Source organism: Oenanthe melanoleuca, chromosome 1A, assembly GCF_029582105.1.
Source record: "Oenanthe melanoleuca isolate GR-GAL-2019-014 chromosome 1A, OMel1.0, whole genome shotgun sequence".
Taxonomy (NCBI): Eukaryota; Metazoa; Chordata; class Aves; order Passeriformes; family Muscicapidae; genus Oenanthe; species Oenanthe melanoleuca.
In genome coordinates this window covers 13,638,548-13,662,486 of record NC_079334.1, presented here as the reverse complement: position 1 = coordinate 13,662,486, position 23,939 = coordinate 13,638,548, and the positions used below count along the sequence as shown (strand labels likewise).

General features: G+C 37.6%; 1 protein-coding gene across 15 annotated transcripts in view; it reads left to right on the top strand.

The window, feature by feature from the left end:
* The window catches only part of SOX5 (SRY-box transcription factor 5), a 608,434-nt gene that overhangs the window by 355,938 nt on the left and 228,557 nt on the right, over positions 1-23,939 (top strand). For 11 of the 15 annotated variants that reach the window (XM_056508516.1, XM_056508534.1, XM_056508524.1 and 8 more), the window contains one exon: positions 6,423-6,654. In XM_056508516.1, the coding sequence (XP_056364491.1) occupies positions 6,424-6,654 (231 nt within the window). In that variant the 5' untranslated portion in view covers position 6,423. The remainder of the gene's footprint in view (positions 1-6,422; positions 6,655-23,939) is intronic. The other 4 variants (XM_056508567.1, XM_056508551.1, XM_056508597.1 and 1 more) reach the window with 1 other exon arrangement.

Here is a 23,939-nt window from a genome sequence, read left to right as displayed (position 1 = left end):
CAAAAATTGTTAAAGTACCATAAAGAGAAGAAATCTGGAAAGCCAAAGGGAGAAAGTGGGCTGGGTGAAATGGAAATTATTGAGTGCCCCTAACTATAGGATTACTTGTGGCAGCTCTAATAATAGACAACTGCACAGAAATATTACACAGGTTATGCTGTAGTGCTCTGGGTTTGTGTTAACAAAGTTGACTTGTTCACCAAAACCACTTTTGAATAACACTACTTCTTCATAGCATAGGTGTATTTTAAAAGATATCTGGTTGATATGATCTTACAAAGTAATAATTAACAGATTATTCCACCTCAGTGTGAGTGGCAGATGAGAGCATGTTTCATTTACAGTTTTTACTGATTAGCAGATTATAGTTTTGCTTCTTTTTCTTTTTTTTTTTCTTTTTTTTTTAATTGTAGAATTACTTAAGTGAAGAATTCCAAACCAGGCTGTAAATGACTCAAAGATATTACCAAATGAAGTCTGTTTTTAGTGGTATGTGTAGAAACAAGTCAGGCTTGCAGTTCCCAGTGGGACAGTGTGTGGGAGTCTGCCATCCTTACTCATGTTGAGTAATACCTTTTTACACAAGTAATCTTGTCAGAATGAATGGAGTTGATTTTTTAGGGGTACTAGTTATTCAGTGTACCTAAGTAATTAATTACTTTGGGGCCAAAACAGAATGGAAATGGTTGTTAGTGTTAGCTGGTACTTCTTGTCAGGGCTGTGTGTAAGGAGAGATCACAGTTCCAGAAAACCTGGGAAGAAGACCTGTTTTATTAGTATTAAATGTGATCAGGGATAAGACAGATGCATTGCTGACATTTTGTATAAACTTTTGTTTATGCGTCTATACGTGTGTGTGTATGTGTGTATGTTTATACATTAGATATATGTAGTAGCACTGCTGCCTGTAATCATAATTATCTCCTATGGAAAAGTAGTCTGCATCTTTCCAACAAGAACTGTAATTAGAGGTAAATATCTTTGCAGAGAGTCAGATTGAATCCCATTGAAGTTTTTGGAGTGATTTAGCACTTAGTATTTGATTGGAACTCAGGCCCTGTCCAGGAGCAAATTCCTGGTGCTGTTGATATTGGGCTGTCTCTCCACAGTGCTGCTAATCTGCTCCTCTTGCCCTCATACTATGTTCCCATCTCTGACATACAGGGCCAAGTGATTTATACTTTGTCCATGAGAAAGACTTGGTTTGTAGCTGCCAGAGAAACTCAAGAGGTGAATGCTTTCATGCCAGTTCAGAAACTGGCTGTGCGACTCCAGTCAGGCGCTGTCACGCCTGGTTATGGTGCGAAAACAACAATGCCTTTCTGGATAAGGGAAGAAAAGAAAGTCTTGCACAGTCAGAATTTTGACATACAATTTAAATCATCTTTCCTCATCCTGTGGATTTGGAGCTAACAGAGAGGCAAAGCCTGTGTTTGAATGGAAAAGCTTTTTATTTTTTTTAAAAAGTGTACCAGCTATAATTATCCATAACTTTGCAGGTCTGTTTTAATGCTGCTTTATAATTACAGGTCTTAATACTAGATTATACAAAGTCATTTATAAATAGTCAGAACAGAGGGACTTTGGAAGTTTTTAACCTGTAGATTGCCGTGGGTTGTGGCGGCTGATGGAATTTTGCCTGTGTATGTATTAATGATTGATGAATCCCTTAATTAACTCCCAACAAGTTAAGATTTATGGCCTCATATCTTTTTCTCCTGACACATCTGTGTTTGTCACTTTTGAAGACATGGATAAGCCCCTTCTCCAAAAGCTTTTGTAGGTATCTGAAAGGTTTCTGAGGTATTTTGCTTAATGTAACAAGATTAGAGTTTTATGACACAAAATTTATTCAATTTTATGGCACAAACAATCAAATTGGAAAGGATGCATGTTGTGTGCTAGAGGGCACTATCTCCTTGAGTACGGAATACCACTTTAGATTTATTTTGGGAGTACAATCATGGATTAAATGAACCGAAACCAATGAACAAATGGAGATGTAGGGGGGACACTTAAGTGAGGTTCTGTTAAAAATATTAATAATTAAAAAAATAAAGTTGTGGAAAGATTATGGAAAGATCACTTGTGAGACAGTGAATTCAAGGGAAAAAAACGAACAAGAAAAACAGTCATATTTGGCAGCCTGGAATTATTTGGATGGAACCAGTATGTGTAGGAACCAATTCATGTGGATATAGTGTAACTCTTACTTGCTCCAGTGGGAAAATCCAGTCATGCTGAAGTCAATGAAAAAACTCTGAGATCAATAGGCACAGGGTATCAATTTAAAAAACTCTGTTACAGATTGAAGGGCAGTAAAGAAATATTTGGAGAAACCGTTGTAATATGAAGCACCCAAAATATTTGTTATATAAGAGTGAACAATGAGGTTTTTTGCTTCCCTAAAAAACATTCTTGCTACCAGGAAAAGCATTTATTTAATGAAAATTCACCAAAAAGCATATTTGTTTTTTTAAGTGCCATTTCTGCCTTTTAAGAAGCCTTCCCAAAAACAGGTCTCTTTACAGGGAACAGTATCAAATTTGAATTCACCGCCAAATCTAAATCTTCAGTTCCATCTGAACCACTGATAAAATCAAATACAGATATGCATTTCATAATTCCAGTGTGTCTGTGGAATAGCCTGGGTACCACCTGTGTTTCAGTGCATCAGAACTTTTCATATTTAGGATCTCTAAAAAATTGCCACCTACCTGTTTTTATTCAGTAGAAATTATTAATGACATTTCAAAATTCAATTCTTCTTGAAACTATTAAGTTGCAATAGATTTCATAATTTCTTTTTATGTTCAGAATCTGGTGCGCTGTGTTGCTGCTTTACTGAGTTACATCTTAAGGTTTTGGGGTTTTTTTAAATTCTATCCACAAATTGATGTTTTCTGTTCCATTGTAAATCTTCTTTCAGAGTGATGTAATTGAAAACCGTTCTGAGTTTAAATTTGATGAAAAGATCTTGAAGTCACGTGGGCTGTAAACTGTTGTGTTATCACTGAGGACACATCCAGGATGTTTGCAGTCCTTTGTTAAGATGGGGTAATTCCAGTACTTCATTAGATCTAGATCTGCTTAAAAGAGCTCAGTTTCAAATAATGTTGTTACTCAGAATTTATTTGTTTCCCTTTCTGTATTGTTTGTGGTGGGAACTCTGCTTGCATCTTAGATATGGAATCTGTTAAGACTTGCTATTAGATCGGTAGGATAAACAAGATATGTGAAGAGAGTTAGAGGATGTATGATATGGGGGCCTATACAATTTGGGAAATGGACCAGTAAAACTGTAGAAATAATGAAAGATATTTATAGTTAACTTTTTCTTATTTCATGTTTTCTACTTGGGAACCTCTCAGAGATTTTATCCTTTCCTACTATAGACTTCGATAGTTACTATCCTTTTGGAAGACATTTCCAAAAGTAGATATGGATCTATTAATTTATTTTAATCTTCCATTTTCTTGTTTAAATTTCCCAGATATTCATAAGAAGTAAGAAATTTCTGTGAAACTGGTTTTTGTCTGACTCAGGTTGGCTATGGACAGAGCTGCCTGGAAAAAAATGGTATATATTGTCTGAGCTGTCCAGGTTTGTATATCCATTTCTTTGACTGTCCTTGGAAGACTAATGCGGACTAAAGCCTCAACTCTGCTACCTTAGCCATTTTAGTAATCTGTTAGTCTTCTAGGATGGTGGTGGCCATGTGGCTTGTAATTTAAACTGGATGTTTTAGAAGCAAAGGGGAAAGTATTTTCTGCCCTTTCTACTCTCACTTTAGTTTGGTCTACAGTGCAACATATTGGTTTTCATTTTAGATCAAAAGCAAAATAATGTCTGTTATTGCAAGTGCATGGAGGTGGACACCTCTATTATCTTCCTTGTCTGTTTATATAAATTCCCTTCAGAAAATTATTTCATCCCTGTTGGGAACACTGACAAGCAGAAGATGATGATCTTAAACTATATGTTCTCATATAGAGTTAACAGAAGAGCTTTATTTCAGCTTGATATTCAAACTTTCTTTGTGAAGCAATGTGACAGAATCTGTGTTATTCTAGGTTAACAGCAGTAGGAGTTCTTGACACAGTTGAGTATAAAATGGGTAATCCAAATCATCAATACAAAGCAAGGCATCCTCTTTCTCTATAATTTATTGTCAGAGTGAATTGCAGTAGAGACTTTTGTGCATGGCTTACAATATTTTCAGTCATTTTATCAAATATAAATGGTCTAAAGTATAGAAAATTACTGTGGAATAATTGATTAATGATCTTGTGTCTCTCACTTTTTGTTTGCCAAAACTGAGATAACTGCTTAGTGCTGATTTTCAGAGAGATTTTGTAAATACTCAGGATTCTATTAAGTAGTGTTAACATGAGTAGCCAAAAAACTTAAATTTCATAGCAAATGTTGATCTTGGTGCAGTACAATGCAAAATATGAATAATTCACATTAACTTTAAAAGAGAGTTGTATGCTTTCTGCAGAAGGGCTTGAGATCTGTCACATCAAACATAGCTGTAAATTGCTGAATTCAGTGGGCTAGAAAACTACCAGTAAGAGTCTATCTGGTGATCTCTGTCTTTGTACATATGCTTTGCTGCAGACACGTAGGTGGGAAAGCCTAGAAAGACAGAATTCAGGTAGGATGTATGAAGTGTTAGTCTGTTGGACTAAGTCAAGCATTAATAGAAAATACAGATTGGTTCTCTAAGCATTGGCAATAGGTGGTGTTCAGAACAGGCAATATGCAGCTGTGTATAGGTTCTGGTAGGGATTTTTTGTCTGAGTTTTTTGGTTTTGGATTTTCTGTTTTTTTCTTTTTTTTCTTCTTCTTCTTTTTTTTTTTTTTTTTTTTTTTTTTATTTTAATATAATCTAACTTGGCTCAGGAGGCAAGGCTCAAAACACGATCATTAGAAGCAAAATAAGTCTTAACAAAGGGCTGTTTAAAGTCACGGTTTGTTTTCATACCCTGTTGACTGCAGCTAAGAACCATTCCGTGCTCAATATGCCAAATCGTATGGACATGCTCCACCTCACAGCAGCCCCACACATGGTTCAGGAGGCTGCTGGGCTTTTGAAATGCAGTCCTTTAAGTGTGGAGTGGAAAATAAAAATGGGGTAACTAGAATCATAAATATGAGATTTTTGAGGAGGAGCATTATTACTTAAGCCCCTATTTTAAACTTTTGCATACAAATAGTCTTCCGTTTCCTTGTTTATAACTTTTTTTTTTTTTCCTGTGAAATATTTCCCTGTTTTTTATTTCTTTCTTTGGTTGTGCCTGGAGGATTTCTTCCCATTCCACTCCTGGCAGATGCCCCTGGTTAGCACAGGGGTCTGTTATGCCATCCGTGGACATACCCTGATTTTCATGAACAATTTGCTGTACCCCCTCTATTTTGGAGACCAAGCTGGGAGCATTCTGGATTCTGTAAGATTTTCAGTTGTGCTTCGCTTGAATGATACTTGAATTTGCCCATGATTTAAGTTTCTTCCAGTGTTTCTAAAAGTCGAAGATAAACACGTCCTATCAGACTGGTGTTATCAGACATTATCAAAAACTGCACAATGTAGGCCTGAATTTCAAGTCAATATTTCTGTGTGGTTTTTACAATGTGTGCTCTATGTATCTTCCTTGTTTATCCTTTTTTATGTAGTTACAGATGTAAATTACATTTTGATGGGTTCTTTTTCTGATCTAACTATAGATAGGAAAAATTTGATGTGTAGATAGGAAGATTTGATAGCAGGTTTTCATTCAGTCAGTACACCCCTGACTTTTTGTTGTCAAAAAGCTTAGGTTATTAATGTCCAAATGTTTAACTGCTTAACTATACCAGATCTGCAAACCTGGAACGATCATTGCAACATGACTGTAACACTCAGTTGCTCACAGGAGTGAAATTTTGTAAACACAGACGTTTTTGCTTGCTAGCAAGTTCTTTTATTGTATTGTATTTTATTTTACTTTATTTTTTCTACCAGATGTAGTTGATAATGCATGCAGATGATTATTCCTTAAAAGCTAGCTTGACAGTAGGTTGTATCAGGAAACATTCTATCTTTATAGAGTCCCTTGCAAATGCAAAACTAGATCAGTATTTTTTTAAAGGAATTGCATTTCATTATGCAATCTTAGGTGAATTTTCATGTTTAAGAAGCGAGAATACAAGAGAGTGCTGTATTAGTGTATTATTCTCACAACAAATAAGCCACTGTTCTGTTGCTACCTGCTTGGCCATTGTTCCCAATTGTGTATGCTTTGCAGTGGTATTTGGATGGTTTCCTGCTCTCTGCCAGCACAAAAAAGGCATTTCTGTTACAATGGCCCCTAACCACACAATGACGGCATTAAGGATTTATTTGGAGGTTTCATTATTTTCTCCTCTTTTGTTCCTTCCAGGATGTCTTCCAAGCGACCAGCCTCTCCGTATGGGGAAGCAGATGGAGAGGTAGCCATGGTGACAAGCAGACAGAAAGTGGGAGAAGAGGAGAGTGACGGGCTCCCAGCCTTTCACCTTCCCTTGCATGTGAGTTTTCCCAACAAGCCTCAGTCTGAGGAATTTCAGCCAGTTTCTCTGCTGACGCAAGAGAGCTGTGGCCATAGGACTCCCACTTCTCAGCACAACACAATGGTAGGTTTGCTTGTGGTCTATTGTGCTTACATCCATTCTTTGAATTCTGCCTCTGCAGTAGTTTGGCATCCAGATCTGTACTTTGTGGAGTGAACAATGCACAGCTACACATACAGAACACGCCACAATAATGTGTAAGCTCTGACCTTATCTGGGCTGCCTCTACCCTCCACTACAAACGCAAAACCACTTGCAGTGCAGACTTTTCCTCACCTTTGCCTGATGGCGTTCAGGGTGCTAAAATTTGTTAGCTGCACTGATGTGAATTGGAAGTGTATGTGTTCAGCAAACAGCAAATGGGTTTGGAACAATCTAAGTGAGAGTCATGTTTGGCATGATGTCTGAAGCATCACCCTAATGCCAAGTTTGTGCAACAGTAAAGCATGAAAGTCTGTATAAAAGGTAAAAAAAAAGAAACTTGGAATTTTGATGACTTAAAACCTTACATCTGAAGTGTAATTCATGTCACAGGTACTGACAATAAAATTTACTGTGCTTATGAAATTAAATCAACATACTACATTTTCACGTGTGGATTTTCACTCTACAACTGATGCTGAGCACTTAATTCATTACATGCAGCAGTCCAGAACTGACTGTGTCTTAAAAAAGACAAAACAATGCTATGTTGGATTGTCACTATTATGTGTCTGGGCCCTTCACATGGAGTACTGATATATTTTTAGAAAGGCTGAAAGATGCAAGGAAAGGCATTGGAGCCCAGGACTGAGGCACTTCGACAAAGCTCTGTTGTGAACATGCTTGCACAGCTCTTGCTTATTTACAAATCAGCTGTAACTTTTCTGTTAGTCCCCCGCTTTGACAAGGGCACTGATAATTTCACCAGAAGTGAAGATAATGAGTGGACCTGCATATTTGAAGGCTTTTAAAAAGGCATTGCAAAATAGGTGGTAGTGTATTCTCATAAAAGCCTGCAAGAGCTCACATTGGTATTTAAGCCCTTACAGCTCATTATGCATATGTAACAAGCCCTAAGTAAAAAGCCTTAGGGATTATTATTTCTCATAGGAACAAGTCAGTGGATATTCACTGAAGCTGCTCTCCTAGACAGAATAACTCATTGATCCTGATCCATTTTCCTTTCTTTTTTGGGCTAATGCTTAAGCTCAGACAGTGGTTTGGAATACATAATTTTAGTTTGTGTTATTGCAACTTTACGTGAAGAAAGAACATCATTGGAGAAATAACTCATGGGCAGACAATGTCATTATCTTTTCCGTGCTTGTTTATTTCTCATCCTGTATCTAGTGTTTTATGGAGATGAAATTCATTAATATAGAAGTTCCAGCCAGTGGGATATTAGGGTATGTAACTAATGTATGGGCCTAGCTGTATTTTTGCCTACTTTAAGAGAGTGTTTTGAAGATAAGGAATTGTTTCTGACAACATTTAAGTCAATAGATAAACTTGTGATGGCACCAGTAGTGTAGAAATCAGACCCTAATGTAATAAAAACGTACTGTTTTCTAAGGAGCCCAGCAGGAGTATTTCAGCTACACCTCACTGAAACATTTAGCTGCTCCTTAACTGATTTTAACTAACTTCTTTGCTCATTTATAGTTTTTAAGAACAAGAGGTTTGACTGATCATCTAGTGTAACTTCCTGCTATGAAGGCTGTATTTAATGTGATGTCAAAACAGTGTATTCTGTCTTTTTATAATACAAGATACTGAATCATGGGGTGTTTTAGATAGTATTGCTGTAGCAGTGACACACTGCAGGCTTACCTGAGGCAGCATTTGGGGGGTTGTAAGGGACTAGTTTTGTCTTCACACATATTTAAGAATATTGCCAGTCTGTGTGGATGTAACATTTTGGTAACATTTCTCTTTTAGTGAGGACTGTGTGACAAAAATCATTCCCAAAGGCCATTCACTTTATAACATTGCAGAGGACATTTTTATGCTGTTTGAATTTACACTCTATTGTTTTATCATCTCTGGGAAGTAGATCCAGGTGTGCACACAGCACCAGAGTGTGGTCTGATACTCTTTGATTGATAAAGCTCCTGGAGCTTTACACTTTTGAAAATTTACCCTATTGCACTTTACCAGGTTGTAACAACTGTCATCTTAGTGAGACAGCTCAAAGTTCTGGGTAAGTTTTTGTAAGAGGAGGGCAAAATTCCTGTGAATAAATCTTCCAACCTGATTAAAATTGGCAAAAATCTGCAAAACCCATCTTCCCATCAAAATGAACAAGATATTTCTGATGATGTTGGAAGTGCAGCCAGAGAAAGGTTAGTGCAGTGGACACAAACTGAAAGAGAACACCCCTGTGAATGTCAGGAAATGCTTTTTTGTGTGAAGGTGACTGAGCATAGGAACAGGTTGCCTAGGGAGGCTGTGGAGTCTTCCTCCTTAGAGATACCCAAAAGTCATCTGGACATGGCCCTGCCTAGCTCTCTGTGGCCCTGCTTGAACAGGGGAATTAGGCCGGGTCTCCTCTGGAGGTCTCTACCGGCTTCAACCAAGGCAGGGGTAGCTAGCTCAAACTGTCTTTCTCTTGATAAAAGAAACTGGATACTTATTTTTTCCTACTTAAGGAAAAACTCTTCTCCCGATAAGAAAATAATCAGTAATTTTTCAGACTTAAAGCAACTGTTCAGTAGAAAAGAAAAGACAAATAATTTGACCTGGAATATATCTGGGAGTCCGCTTAGGACATTCATAGCAGGCCATAAGCTTTGCAAGGAAACACTTCAGGGTTACAGTATCAGTCAGTAGCTTTTTTGAAGAAACCTATTAAGGCTACAATATTTGGATAGCACAGATAGTTATTAGCTCATCTAAGTTACAAAGGTGTATTTTACTTGTTTCTATTTGCCTGCCTTTATGTTCTGTTTGACTGCTCTTGAGACTCTCAAGACCACTGATCTCACCAATGATGTCTGTGTGCTAAATTCTGAAAATATAAAGGCTAAAAGTACTGATCAAAGTATACCATAGGCATGGTGTGTTTAAATCAGACCATTCTTTTAAATTATGGAATATCAGTGAAATGCTGGATGAGATTTAAAAAAAAAAAAAAAAAAAAAAAAAAAAAAAAAAAGTACTGAATAAAAGGTCAAACTGATAAGCTATAATTTTGCCACTCCCCAGTTGTTCAAAACTGGTGACTGACTGTACTGGTATCCCACATTTGTCCTGCACTTTCACTGGGATTTAGAATTCATTTTCAATAGTTCTTTAAATTGATAGGAAGTACTATGGTATTCAGTAGTCTTGTTGCTTCATGCTAATAGAAGTTGTGTTTCTGTTTTGAATGAAGTTGCTCCTGTGTAACTTGGGAATAATATTAAGAACAGCAATACAACTGGTCAAAGAGCTTACCAACACATTACTTTGTGCTTTTCCACCCATTGTCTGAAATAAAGGGTTGTTTAATGCTTCATTTGAATTCCGTTATCACATCTATCCTGGCCTGTGCTTCACCTGTTGGTCTGGAGTTGTCAGCATATGAATGGTGGTGGATCAGAACAACAAGCAGCTGGAGCACTTAGCTATTATTCAGACCTTCCAAGGAGAATGGAAATCTGAATGCATATAGCTTTTTAAAAAGTCAAATAGGACTCTAATTATACTGAGCTAAAGAATGCATATTAAAAAAATAAAAAAAAACCACCAAAAAAACAAAAAACCAACAAAAACCTCACAGTGGTTTTAGAGAAATTTAATTTCCAGTGTACCTTTGAGCATCAAGCTTAGGATCAGTTATTGTGATGATACAATGCGCAGTGTTGTGAACACCAGTGCCTTTACTGTGCCAGCTCTAATAATGAGAATTTCATTGTTTGGGGAGAGCAGTCTCCTACACTCTAGACAAAAGTGTAATTACTTTTGAACGATGTGGAATGTGCTCCGTTTAATAGCATGGGGAATAGATTCACGAAGATTCATATAAAGCTAGCTTGGAAGCCATATGTGCAGTGTGGCAGTATAAAATTGTTAGCAGGCACCATAATTACAACACAGATAAGCGCACACACACGCAGATTCACAGTTTAAACTATAAACTTGTTTTTGGTAAGTCTGCTTCTGTCTGATGTCCTTTCCTTCCTCTCTCAATGGTAAATTGATATTTATAAGATGATGAAATTACATTGCTGCATACATTGCATTATAAACGTCATCACAAAAGTAGTACATGGAAGCAGTTTCCACAATTTTTTAGGCTTTTACCAGAGTTCAGTCTTCACCCTTGCACCATTTCAGGGAATCACTATGTGGGCTGTTAGGAAAGGGAACAATTGAAAAATAATCAGTCAGGACCCCTGAAAAAACTGTAGAAGTTGCCTACTGCATTGTTTAGTCCAGACCACGGAAAACTCTCTGCAGTCCTTGAGAATCAGCTGTGATGGAGCCAGAAACGGCTTTGACAACAGTCCTATCTGCCTGACAAGTATCTCACATTCAAGTTAGGCTGATCTGCTTGTCCTCCTTGTCATGATTTGTGTTCTCACAGAACTCCTATCCTGTCCCATCCACGTGAGTCATGCTTACATTACTTGTCAACTACTTGATGTGCTGGTCCTGTCTGAGACACATAAAGAAACAAAAAAGTTGTCTTCATTCTTCAGGTGGGATCAAAGATGTAGTGCAATTCAGGAGCAGTGTGCTTTTGTGGAGGTTGCCTCAGTTTATTTAACCACCCTCTTATCACAATGACTTTTGCATACTTGTAGCCATGAAAACCAGAGTGGACCATTCTTCCCAGCAGAAATCAGTGGGCAGAAACACCTGCTGAAGTTTGAGATGATCCATTGGTGTTTTGATCAGAATTTGAAAGGTCCAAAGGTTGGTTAGGGGGCATTAAATAAGTAATGAAGTAAGAAAACTTTTTTTTTTTTCATCCCCAAGCAGGAGGGTTAAAACTACATTTAAACCAATAACTTGATAAATCAAGACCAAGTTTATTATATATAAATTGCCTGGAATACAGAGTACAGATGACTGTAGTTTTTAAAGGCCATGAAGAGAAGTGGAAACAGCAGTTGTTTGTTTTTGTTGAAGATCATCTTACTGTGAAACAGTCATGTTTTTAATGGATTCATTTGAATGCAGTTAAGCAGAAAATAGTCAACAGAAAAGTAAACACCTTTGTTTTATGGAAGTGCTGGGAACTGTATTGTATGCAAGTGATTATGTGCCTAGGCATCAATTCATTGACTTCATACTGGAAAATATCTTCATTTAAACTTACTGCATAAATACTAGTAAAATCTAATTCAAGTGAGTATTTGACAAATTCTACAGAAGAAAGAGATAGGTGGAATTGTAAAGCCCACATTTGGTAGGAATATTTGAACCAGATGTCTCTCTTATGAGGAAAAAAACTATTAAGTGCCCCATCAAAAATTATGTAAGCAAAAAAACTTAGTCATCTTTCTAAGCAACAGAGAGAACTTTGAAATTTTGTTTCAAATCTGTGCTATCAAATTGAGGAGCACTGGTGAGGATTAGGGTATGGAGAAAGCCCCAATAGGACTGCAAGACCAATTTATAGCGATAATCCAGAGACTACATTTTAGTGTTCCTATTTCTCAGTACATCTTTTGCTTCTAGCAGTCACCCCCTATGTGTGACATAACACAGGTAGGATCTATGGGATCTTCCCCATCCTATCAGAAGTCAAACAATAGCTGTGGACTTTGTGTAGCTTCTGTAGTCTGGGTCCATCCCCTGTGGCACTCTCCTCAAATTTATTCTGAAACTCTACCTTTTCTTTGGTAACAGTGAATCTTTCTGGTGTCGTAGTGTGGCACAAACTCTGCTGACAGTTAAACACCCAATCCTCCTTGGTTCTGAGAACAGAATCCAAAGAAATGTAGCTTTAAATTTTTGTGCTTTTCCTTTCACAGAGTGTATGTCCATTGGCCAAGCTGCTGCAATGTTGAGAAGCTTTTGGCCTTAGGCTGTCAGTGTAACTATTATCAGAATAGAGAGCAGCATACCAGACTTCCGTACTCTTATTTGACATATGCCTCAAGGCAAGGAATATGTGGGAATCCCGAGTTGATTATGTTTTGCTCCCTACTTGGCACAAACTCCTACTTTTGCCCATCACCTTGACTCATTTTTGCTTCAGTAGTTGTTAATTCATTTTAGAACTTCCAGGACAGTTTTCCCATCTGCTTTGTGTTTGCTCCACATACTTCTCATATCCACAGTACTACTTCTGAGCAACTGGTGTGGTTTTCTCCCTTTCTTTTCACTGCAGGTGCAAATTTCTTTCTATTTCCAGCCTTATAAGAGCTAGCCTTACTCTATCAGTTTCTGTCTGCTCGCAGTTGTCCTCTGAAAACCTTTTTCTGCCTTGCCCATTTTCTTCCTCTGCTTGTAGTCATATTTAGCTTAGTCACTTTTATTATTTAATCCATTCTTAAGCCTTCTAGTAAACAGCTCATATGAAGATGTTGCACAGTAAAAATAAGTGTTGCACTATTTGCTTGGACAGAATGTCAATAAAGTAGGGGATGGTTGGCTTTTGATATGCAGCTCTACTTAGCAGAAATATACCAAAAGGCATTGTGAAGTGTTGGTCATGGTTTCTTGAATTTCAGGGTTGCAAGGAATCCCTGTCATTATAAACTCTGGCTCTTAGAAGTGCCAGAACCTTCTGCTACACTCAGTACTCACAGTCATGTTTTACAGTCTCTTCTCACTGTCAGATGTTTGTGTCCATGGGAAGTTACCCATTGTTGTTACGATTTGAAGCATTTCTTTATTTTCTGTCCTTTCAATGGACGAGTGACGTGCTCATGGTTTTTGCATTATCTCTTTAAGTATGATTTTTCAGGTCATACAAGATTCAGTTGGATTTGGCTGTGCCAAGGCCAGCTTGCTTTCTCTGATTTTTCTTCCCCCTGCTAATGCTTTTTCAGATTCATCCAATGTAATGGTGGTTATACTGGGAATGAAAATGTGGCTTCAGGCAGTTGCTGGCATTTAAAGTGTCGTGTCATCATCCAGTCATGTTTTTTCCCTTTCATGGAGCTCACTGCTTCTTCTTAAGTACTTCAGTGAAATACCACTGCCTTCTCCACTGTAATAAAAGGAGTTATTAATTTTGTCTAGAAATTCATGGCTGAAGAAGGACCTTTGGCAAATTAGACTGCAGATTTCATTATGTGTTTACTTAAGAATGGGAATCTAACATTTCATTTGAGATGTGTTCAGAGACCTCCTTACAAGAGGAGATTGATGTGCTGCAATGTTTCTGAACCACCTAATGTTCCAAAGTATTTAAAAGACAACGAAATGAAGGAAACAAGCTTTCTTAAGTAAAAAGAGTCCTTTATGTCTGGGGTAGCATGCATGTCTGAATAGTTTGGCTGGCCTCATTTCCAGATTCTCTTTAACACCCTGAAGTTTTTGTTTCTTTTTCCAATTTAGTTCAGTTGTGTGATCAGATAAGGCCTTTTTGCTCTTTGCAAAGGGGAAGTAGCCTTGGTGAATCCCATTAATTGAGCATCACTAGATAAACCAACAAGAGTAACTGAGTGGAGTTGAGCCCAATTTAACTCACGATAGCTTTTGCCAGAGCAAAAGAGTGTAAACAAGACTGTAATTATACATGGAAATAGTCTGCTTCAGCATCCTTTTTTATGCTTTTAAATAAGAATTCCCCCCAAGGAAAGAAAAAGCTCTAAAGATTAACTTTCTGTAGTTTGTACAGGCAGCAAGCAAATTACATAGATTGTCTAAAGCATGAACCAGTAAAATCTAGTATCAGACAGTTATTATCTTTATTTATATTGTACCCAGAGCATGATTTATTTTTATAGAGACAGGAAAAAGAAACATTCCTGCCCCAGAATGCTTAGCTTATGACCTCGTTCCTGCAAAATAATCTGGTTGATTGGAACCTAATGCTGGTGGTAGCAAGAGGGAGGGAAGAAGAGGTCACTGGCTATAACTCCTTCTGCACATAGCTTTTTGTAGGATTGGAGTTTGATGACAGAAAATAAGAAATACTACAGCAAAAGGTAAAATCCTTCTGACATCTCAAGTCTGAATTACTGGGGTAGATTGTATGTGTATCTCTACACTAAGTCTTGTCAGAAGTGGAAGCTTGCATTGCTTACTAATACTGTTAGCCAGAAATAATGCAAAGCATCCATTTTCAGACTCTCCTCTATGCTGATTTTCAGATTGAATTTAAAATGTGTGTTTCATCTCTGTAACTGTAAGTGAAACTTTCCTCTTTCCCATTCTTTTCATTTTAAACTGCTGCAGTTGTAATCAGGAGATCTGATCATCTCTGTTCAAAACCAGCAATATTTGCTGAGGATGTGCAGGTTTCCAGAAAACAACCAGATACAAATGCATTCAGCTTAGCATTCAGGATTTAGGGCCCTGTTTGGAGCAAATTAGTGTCTTGTAGAATTTTCAGTTAAGTTTATGGAGTCTCAGTGATAAATTTCTGGTGATTATTGGTGTCTTGTGCAGTAGGAGGACGTTTTGGCTTTTCTCATAAATGAAAGAAGTTATTCCCTGTCACTGAATGGAGTTGGCCACTAACACATAGTACAAAGCCATGTAAATCTAAATGTCACTTTTGGGATGAAGATTCAAGGGTGAAGTCTCCTCAGACTATATGTTTAAAAAGTGTATGTTCAGAAGTGAGCTAGTAAATTTAGCTTTAACTTTGTAGTTAATGGAAGTAAATAGGGAACAGTGCAGCATGATTCATTTTGTCCTAACAGATCTTGTAAGTAGGTCAGGGAACTCACACCCTAGAAGTGCCTATTTTTCTTCATAGGTTACAGCTGGGGCTTAGGGTGTTAAGCTCAGCTGTTGATCCCTATAGTTTATAAATATGTGGTTAGATAACTTCAACCAAAAAAGTCTTGAGTGAGAGGTAATTGCCTGTCCAGAGTGTTTAATAATTCGTTGTTCATAAATAAAAGTATGCTATATAGTGCTTAGCTCAGTTGGGAATAGAAAACATCCTGCATCTCAGAGTTCAAACCAAGCAACTAATTTGAGTTTGTGGCTCACATCTGACTAATGATAGAGTGCAAGTCTATTTTCTATTCTTTATATTCTGCAAACACTCTCCTCCTCCCCCTCTTTTTTTTTTTTTTTTTCAAATTCTTAAATTCATGTTATCTTGACAGAGACAGTAGAAGAGTGTGGAGGAGAGCAGATTGATCAGTCACAACAGTTACTTGTATAAGACTTGTTTAAATTCTCTTTAAACCAATTTGATAACCTCCTCTGGAAAACAGTTTTCAGAGTTTCATATACCTACAAACAGAGTTGCAAATAGTGTGATTCAGTTCTGCAAAGTATACATGTGTGGCAGATTATGTCCTTTTCCTGTTTGCTTGTGGCCAGTGTGAATTTAGCTTTTGGTCAGTGACCATAGTTAAGTTTTGAAGCTGTCAACATGAGTATTGGGTAATATATTGACACAGGACCACAGTGAATTCCTAGGCTTTTCTTGTGAATAAACTAATTTGACTGAAATACTTACTTTTATGTTTAGGACCTGTATTTTTATATTGCTCTGTAAAATATCACAGAGTTGTTGGACTTGTAATTTGATAAATATTAACAAAGATGGCAAGTTTTGGTTTACCAGGTGAAATTAGATGCTATTTCCAGCTTCCAGGTTGTTAATTTATCATGGGCAATTCACTTCTGTCATCTACGGCTGTGCTAGCACAATGGAAATTATACTTGTCCTTATCCATCATCTGTCAGAGTTTCCACACTCATGGAGACTATTGAATGCCATGCAGTGAGGTTGGGGTTCAGTTCACCAAAGTTTAGGCACATAAAATTTAGGTGTTTGGGCTGTCTTCACGGTTTGTGTAAAAAGATAACCACCCACCTAGAACAACATTTCCAATCTTTAAATAAGTACTCAGGACAAGAAAGATTAATTACCCTCTTAAGGTGCTTGTCTATTGACTACAGAGGGAAGCCTTGATGACTAGTTTAGACTAGGTGTCTAATTTGGGGTTAAAATTGGGTGACAGTAATCCCATTCACAGTATGTGGTGTTAAAGAAATAACGCATTTTACTGTGCAAATATTCACTCGTTTTTCTCTAGAAGTAACCATGTCCTGGTTCATCCTTTTTTGGGGAGGGTTTGGAGGGTTGTTGTGTCTGAGTATTCTATCATAATTCTTTTCTAACCAGTACTGATGGTGTTTAGTGGAGTTTTAAGAATTGGAAAATCTCTAAAAACAAACCTTTTGTTGTATATCTATTAAGTAGTGTTAAGTTCCAATAGTAAATAATATGTTGGTTTGCAACATGTAATGGAGAATAAAGAAATACAGAACACCTTAAAAAGGCTATTTTGAGAAGATTGTCTTAGTATTGAAAAAATGGTATTAATTCCCCTTAAAAATTTAGGGAATTATCAAATGTTACTAGAAATTCAAATGCTTTACAAAGCATTTGTCTATCTTAGTATCAGCTGCAATGAACATCACATTTTATTGTTCAGTTTCATTGATTACAAAGAACGTATGTAACCTGTTAAAGATTTGATTTAGCCTTGCACGGTCATTTTTGCAAATCCAAATGGTATGCATAGGCATGATAGACCTAGCAATGTATTGGCTAAGAAAGTGTAGTTAAATTCTAGCCTTACTCTGTGGAAACCTGTCTGCTGCGTATTTTAATTCTGCTTATGTCCTCCTCTGTGTTTAATCCAGAAAATGGGTATATGTACATGTGCGCAGCTTCACATTTTGGCACCATGTTTGGTATATTGTGTGCTGTGACATGTATTGTGCCTGCAGGCCATAGGAAAATGACATAAATTAAATGTGATATAGAAGGAGACATAATTTAAAACTTGCATGTTCTAGAGATGCAGTATGGCATCTGAGAGTTGCAACATATTGCAAAAAATTCCCCCTATTTCCCCAACAAGAAGCCCGTGTTTTCAGCTATGCAGGCTGCTGGAGACACAGGCAGCTTCCTTGGCTGTTTGCTGGGAATAGCTGCCACTGTGTTTTATTTGAGGCACTATCATGACCACTGCTACACATGCTCTATCTACTTCTTGTTCCTGTCTAACTGCACAGGTCATGTTCTGCTCTGCCCTCTTCTGTGGTTCTGTAATTATATTTACTTTACATAGACATGTGAGTTCCCTTTTCCCTTTTACATATGTTGTTTTCCTTCATGCTGAGAAAACTCCACAGCCTGACAGGGCACTTTTTTTCCTTTTCCCTTTTTTTTTTTTTTTTAAGCACTCCAAATTCTATCCAGCTTTAAACTCTTATGTTTATAACCCTGAATATCTCTAAAATGTCTTTACCTAAAACACTTTATGGTTTTATTGCCAGGTTTATGCCAGTAATAATATTCACATCAGCTTTCTTAGGGATAATCTTTAAACAGAACCTAGCAAGAAAGGCTTTGAAAACTATCATTCCCAGGAACGCAAATCTCGGAACATGAAACATCGGTTTAATCGCCCTCTCTGACAACTTAACACGACAGATTGAAAAATACAAGCCGATATGGAAGTGGGATCAATGGATTATCAAAGTCCTAAACATCTTTTCTTGGAGGGGGGGAGGTGGGGAGCTTTGGGGTCCACTGGCATGCGTAAAACATGAAGTTTGCATAGCTTACCACAGATCTGCTGCTGTCTGACTGGCAGGGAAGTTGAGAGGGAGAGAGAGATTTACATGAGGGAACTCAGGGGGCTTTGTCACGGCAATTGTATAAAGTGATATACAGTGCAAATCGACTCGAGCATGTCCCTGGATAGCAGGCGGTTTACAGCCTCTTCAAGCAGAGATTACTGCTTTATCTTGTCATACTAAATTAACGTGGCAGCACACTGTTAAACAGTGGTGACCTCTTCATCTGTGGAAATTGCTGCCTAGAGGAGAGATGGTATTTAAGACTCTCTCTCTTTTTCTCCCCTGCCCACTTTTTTTCCATATCCTCTTCCCTTCCTCCCTGTCTCCCTCTCTCTATCTTGTTTTGGGTTTTTTGTTGGTGTGGGGTTTTTTGGTTTTGTTTGGTTGTTTTTTGGTGTGGATTTTTGTTGTTGTTGTCGTTGGTGTTTTTTAGTTTGTTTGTTTTTATTTTGTTTGGTTTGGGGTTTTTTTGTTGTTTTTTTCTTTTTCTTTTTTTTTTCCTGTAGGGCCCTTAGGCATTTTTGGGTTAAGTTGTAACATTAAAGACAAAAAGAAAGAAAGAAGGGGGGAAGGGAGAGGCTTTTAACATTAAGGTGACAACAGCTATGTGTTAATTGGGCCTTTGTTGTTTGATTAATAGCCACTTTGGTGTAGAATATTAAGACAGTTGTTTGGACAACTTTCTAAAAAATGACATGTCCCTTCAGAAAACTGGGATTAAGAGATGCTCTCTGGTCTACACATTTTAACTCCTTATTGTTATTGCATTTAGTCCTAAGCTTGCTGCTCTTTTTGAGCGAGCATTCCATCCAACACTCCTGGCACCATCCTCGGCTGGCATGGAATGCCACAGCCCTCTCCAGGGGCACTCCAGGAAGCTGCTCTGGGACTGGTGTTATTGAGGTTCAAGGTGATGAAAATACATCTGTAGTGTGGTCAAGCTCTTGTGTTGGGCTGTATTTTAGAATTGAGTAATGCTCTGAGAAATGCAGTTGAGTGGGAAAAGGGCAACAACTATTTCATTGGGCTGGCAGTGTGATACAGAAGAACAGGAAAATTAAATCCCACGTTCGCATCTTTTTCAGTAAACTGAGTCAGTTAAGGAGAGGATGACATTTCTTTTCTTGATTTTTCTATTTACTATGCAGTGCATCACTGCGGATCCAATCCAAAGCTCTTTGAAGTCACTATAAAGACTGCTTTGTCTTTAATAGGCTTTGGATCAAGGCCCACATGACCTTAGGCAAATTATTGCAAATCAGTGTTATGAAGTGCTTGGAAATTTGCGAGCATACATGTCCGAAGTACTAATTTTTGATATACTTTAAAAAACAGTTAGGAGGCCAGGTGAAATCAGGTTGGCCAGATTGGCCTTGGAGGTATCCATATGTGCTGAAAATGGAAAAGTTATGGATGCATGTTTGGGTTAAGGAGGCTTTCTCTACCTCTTCCTGTGCTGACTAATGAGTATTTAACAGGTTCTCTTCCTATGCTGTTGGGGGTTGCCAGTTGAAAAGAGAAAATGCTTTCACTTCCAAAACTCAGCACTGACTTTGGGATGCCACAGGATTTTGACTACTTCAGTCATATGAAGATGGCTGTAGAAATTTAATTATATGAGATGGAAAAAGAAGATAATCTATATTGGATTTTTCCCTGCTGGAGACAATTGTTCCTAACTGTGAATTTCTTGAGTTGCCACCTGCACAAAGATTCATGCAAAATTCTGTGTGTTTTGTATGTAACATTTTCAGAGGCAAGTTTTTATTCATTTCCCTGGGATGCCAGCACAGCTTATTTTTACAGCAGAATATTTGCCATTAGCTGCAATGTGTCTGTGAACACTGATGTTATCATTGTTTTCTTTGGTTGAACTTTGAAGGCCATTGAGGTAAGTATTTATACTAGAGATACGGAAAGGACTGACTTCCTAATTTATTATTTGGAGAAATCGATGTGTTTGATAATTTATGTACAGCTTACAGAGGCCACGTAAGTGGCTCATGAATCGATCAGCAGCCAACAAAAATGAAAGCTAACGAGCTCGTTTCAATAGCAAGTTGCTCATTAGCAGGTAGGCTCACTGATCTTTCAGGGTTTCCAGTTCAAAGGCACATGCTTTTTCCATGTCCTTGGAAGAAGTAGTTTCCTTGCAAAGAACAGAAACGGAAAATCAAGCATGGCAAGGTTTTGAACATTTTCTCATCACTTTGACATAATGTTTACAGCAAATGCTTGATGCTGGGCTAGAGGGTCAGCCATCTTATGGTCTCAGCCTGTGCCCATCACTCTAGTGACATCCACTTTCAGCCTCTGAAATTGAGTTTACTCGGGAATTAACAGTATATAAGGGAAGAAGAGGAGAGAGGTGTTTTCTGTTTCTGTTTCTGCATAGAAATCTCTACATTACCAGCACACCGTTTCCAGTCCAGATTTTCTACAGCTCAGAAGCCATGTGTGGAATGTTAGCTGGTAGATAGTTGTCCTTTCCTCCACTCCCAGTCAACACTGTCCCATCCTGGTTAGGTAATGCCAGGCCTGTGTCTTCCCCTCTCCTGGTAATGTTTGTTGCCTTCTTTGAAATACTTTGGTGCTTCCAGGAGGACTTTTTTGGAGTGTACACAAAAGCTATCTTGTTTTACTCAGCTGTTACCCCTCTTGGTAGAGATACCAAGCACTGAAAGAACATAAACCTTCTTCTAGGAAGTACTCTAAGGGTCGGTACTGAGAAGTATGTACTAAGGCTCATAAATATGCCTGAGAGCAGAGAACAGGTTTTAGCTTTGTGCATTAGTAGAGTATACTGTACACTACTATTTTTTTTTCTTGTGATAAAGAAGCAAATTTATTTTTAGTCTTTTTGAACAGTAAACCCACTGCTTTAATTACCAAACTTCTGATAGAATGTTTTTGAATCCTTATGTTGCTTGTATAGATAAGTATATATGTAAAAATATTTAGGTGTATATATACAACTGCATGTATTTCAGCTATCTCCTTTAGATATGAGGAATACACCACTCCTAATCAGAATGAAAAAACCAGTTTCTTGACAGAGTTGCCTGAGGCTCTTGCAAAAGAGGGACTCTTGAAACATATTTTTAAAATATTTAAAAAAAAAATGACAGAATTTCCAAATCTCAGGAATAGATTTTCAACTGCCTGATTTGGCTTGAAATGAGTTGGCTGGATCAGTTTTTTTTTTCTTGTAAGTAAGTCTATAAAGCTTTGATGAATCTGGCTCATTGTTTAGCACTTATCTCATGAGTAAAGCTTGAGAGGTTTGGCTTGAAACTTACCAAATCACATCTTTGGAAAATGGCCCAAGCCTATTGATTTATCTGAAAAAAGAAAAAAAAAAAAAAAATCCAGAGCAAAACACAACTAAAAAACCCTGATCCAGCTTAGTGAGTAAGTCCCTTGCAGATCTATAGAGCCCCTACTGAATGAGCACATCTATTTCTCACCATTTGTTCTGCCTTGCAGTTCATGGAACTGTAGGGCTAAGAGCGATTGGAAGAGGTCATCCAGTCCCAGCTTCAATCCAGGGATCAGCTATACCAATGTAATTTCCTTCAGGTAATAGTCTTATTTCTTGAAGTTACCCAAGACAGGAGACATAGAATCTCCCAGTCTGTCTGGCCTAGGGTATTACTGTCTCTGCCTTTAGAAAGTAACTCCTGTGTAATCTTTGCTGCATTCATTTTCTCTCATTAATTCTTGTTGTAGCCACTGCAGCAAAAGGAAATATGCTCTTTTCTACAATAAATGTTTTTGCATTTGAAGAATGATATCACATTCCATTGTCTCAAACTTTCAGTATATGGGACTCTTGTCTCCATATTTTTCTAAAAATTTTTACGGTTTTGTCGCTTCTCTGGAACTACTTACAGTAGAATCATTCACATTTTAACAGCTGTGTCTTCTGCTTAAAAACAGATGCTTTTCCACTAACAACAGTGATGTCTGCAGCAGGTGCATCAGAGATGCTACTGAAAAGCTCTAATCCCAAGTGGAAAAACACTCTGGGTGGCTCAGACACCATTTTATAAATGATGCTGTGAAGATTAAATTAACTTGCAGTAAAATCCTCTCTCATGCATTTTCTGGTGGAAAGAAGGCTTTGTGTGCTGCTTTTGCATAGGTACCTGGCAGAGGACAAGTTTTGTGGCTGCTTTGCTTTGCTGAGCTCTTAGTGTAGAGTTGTTGAATAGCAAAATGGATTATAGTGGCTCCTGCATATCCAAAGAATTGTCCATAAAGTCTGACTACAGAATATTTTCTTAGGGGGAGAAGGAAAAAGAAACATTGAGTTTCCAAGATGAGGAGTTGGCAGGGGACAAGTCTTCGAAATGTAAGGCATTTGATCTGGAAGTCAGTGGTTTAAAAAGTCAGGTTTAAAAAGTACTCAGTCCCCTAAACATGATTATTTTAATATGTGTAACGTAAAGTGTGAAAAAGAATGAAAATCATAATCCATTCGCTTTTATTATCTTTAAGGAATAAATTGTTTGTACAAGCTGAAATAGGATAACTAATATAATGAGGATTATGATTTTCTGTATGTTATGAATATAATAAATCCTCTGTTAAAAAGGTGTTATCATGTCAGTCCTTCCGCTTTATTACATGACATTTAGTAGCAACTGACTTTGATGTCAGTCAAGACTTTATGTGCCTTTTACTGTGTTTTGGGCTACTTGATAAGAGAAAAACCTCTTCTGCTTAAAATGATTTTTCTCCCTTGTCTCTTGATTTTTACAGTTTGGGGTTCTTGCCTTGTAACCACCTGAAAGAAGGTATGAGCCAGATGGATGAACTGTTTGTGTTCATTAACTTAATGTATTTTTACAAAGTAGTGAAGTAATCTGAAAGGAAGAGCAAAGGCGAGGAAGATAAATAATTTGCTGTACACCGTTTTTTTTGGAGCTCTGGTGTAATAACTGCAACTCCAGTGGTGAATACCTGGTGATTTTTCCCACCTGTGCATCTTAGAGAGATCAGTTTAGGGTATAGAGCAACACAGGGGTATGCTATACTGCCAAAGAGAAACCACTGTGCAAGACAAGATGGCAATGATGGACAACATTTCCAATTGATCATGGTAGAATATGGTAGAGCTGTTTTCAGTCTCCCTCCTGACCCTTTCCAGTATAGGATTTTGAACAAACTTCCTGATCTTTGGAAGTGCAAAGTGCTTCTGAAGTCAAAAAGTCAAAGTAGTTGATGGCAGATGAAAGCTGCTGATGAGCAACTCAACTCCATGCTTCAGTGCAGAATTTGGGAAGAATGTCACAATGTAAAGGTGTTATAGAAATTTTAAGAATTAACAACCACAACATGTCTTGTAATAAAAGAAGTAAAGTTCACGTGGTGGTGGGAAAATGATGGTCACCTCACCAGACAGGAATCTTGGGAACGGGTGTCATTTTTGGGCTGTAACTAGAAGTACAGAAGAGTAGGTAGGACCAACCTCTTCAGAACTCTTCTGAATTTTATGTATGCATTTGAGGGAATTCTTTGAAGACTCCTGTAAATACAGAATATTGGCTTGTATTATTTCTGAAAAAGAAGATGGAAATTAAAAAAAGAACCACAACAACAAAAAAACCTGAGATTTTTTCAAAGCCAATGTGAATTAA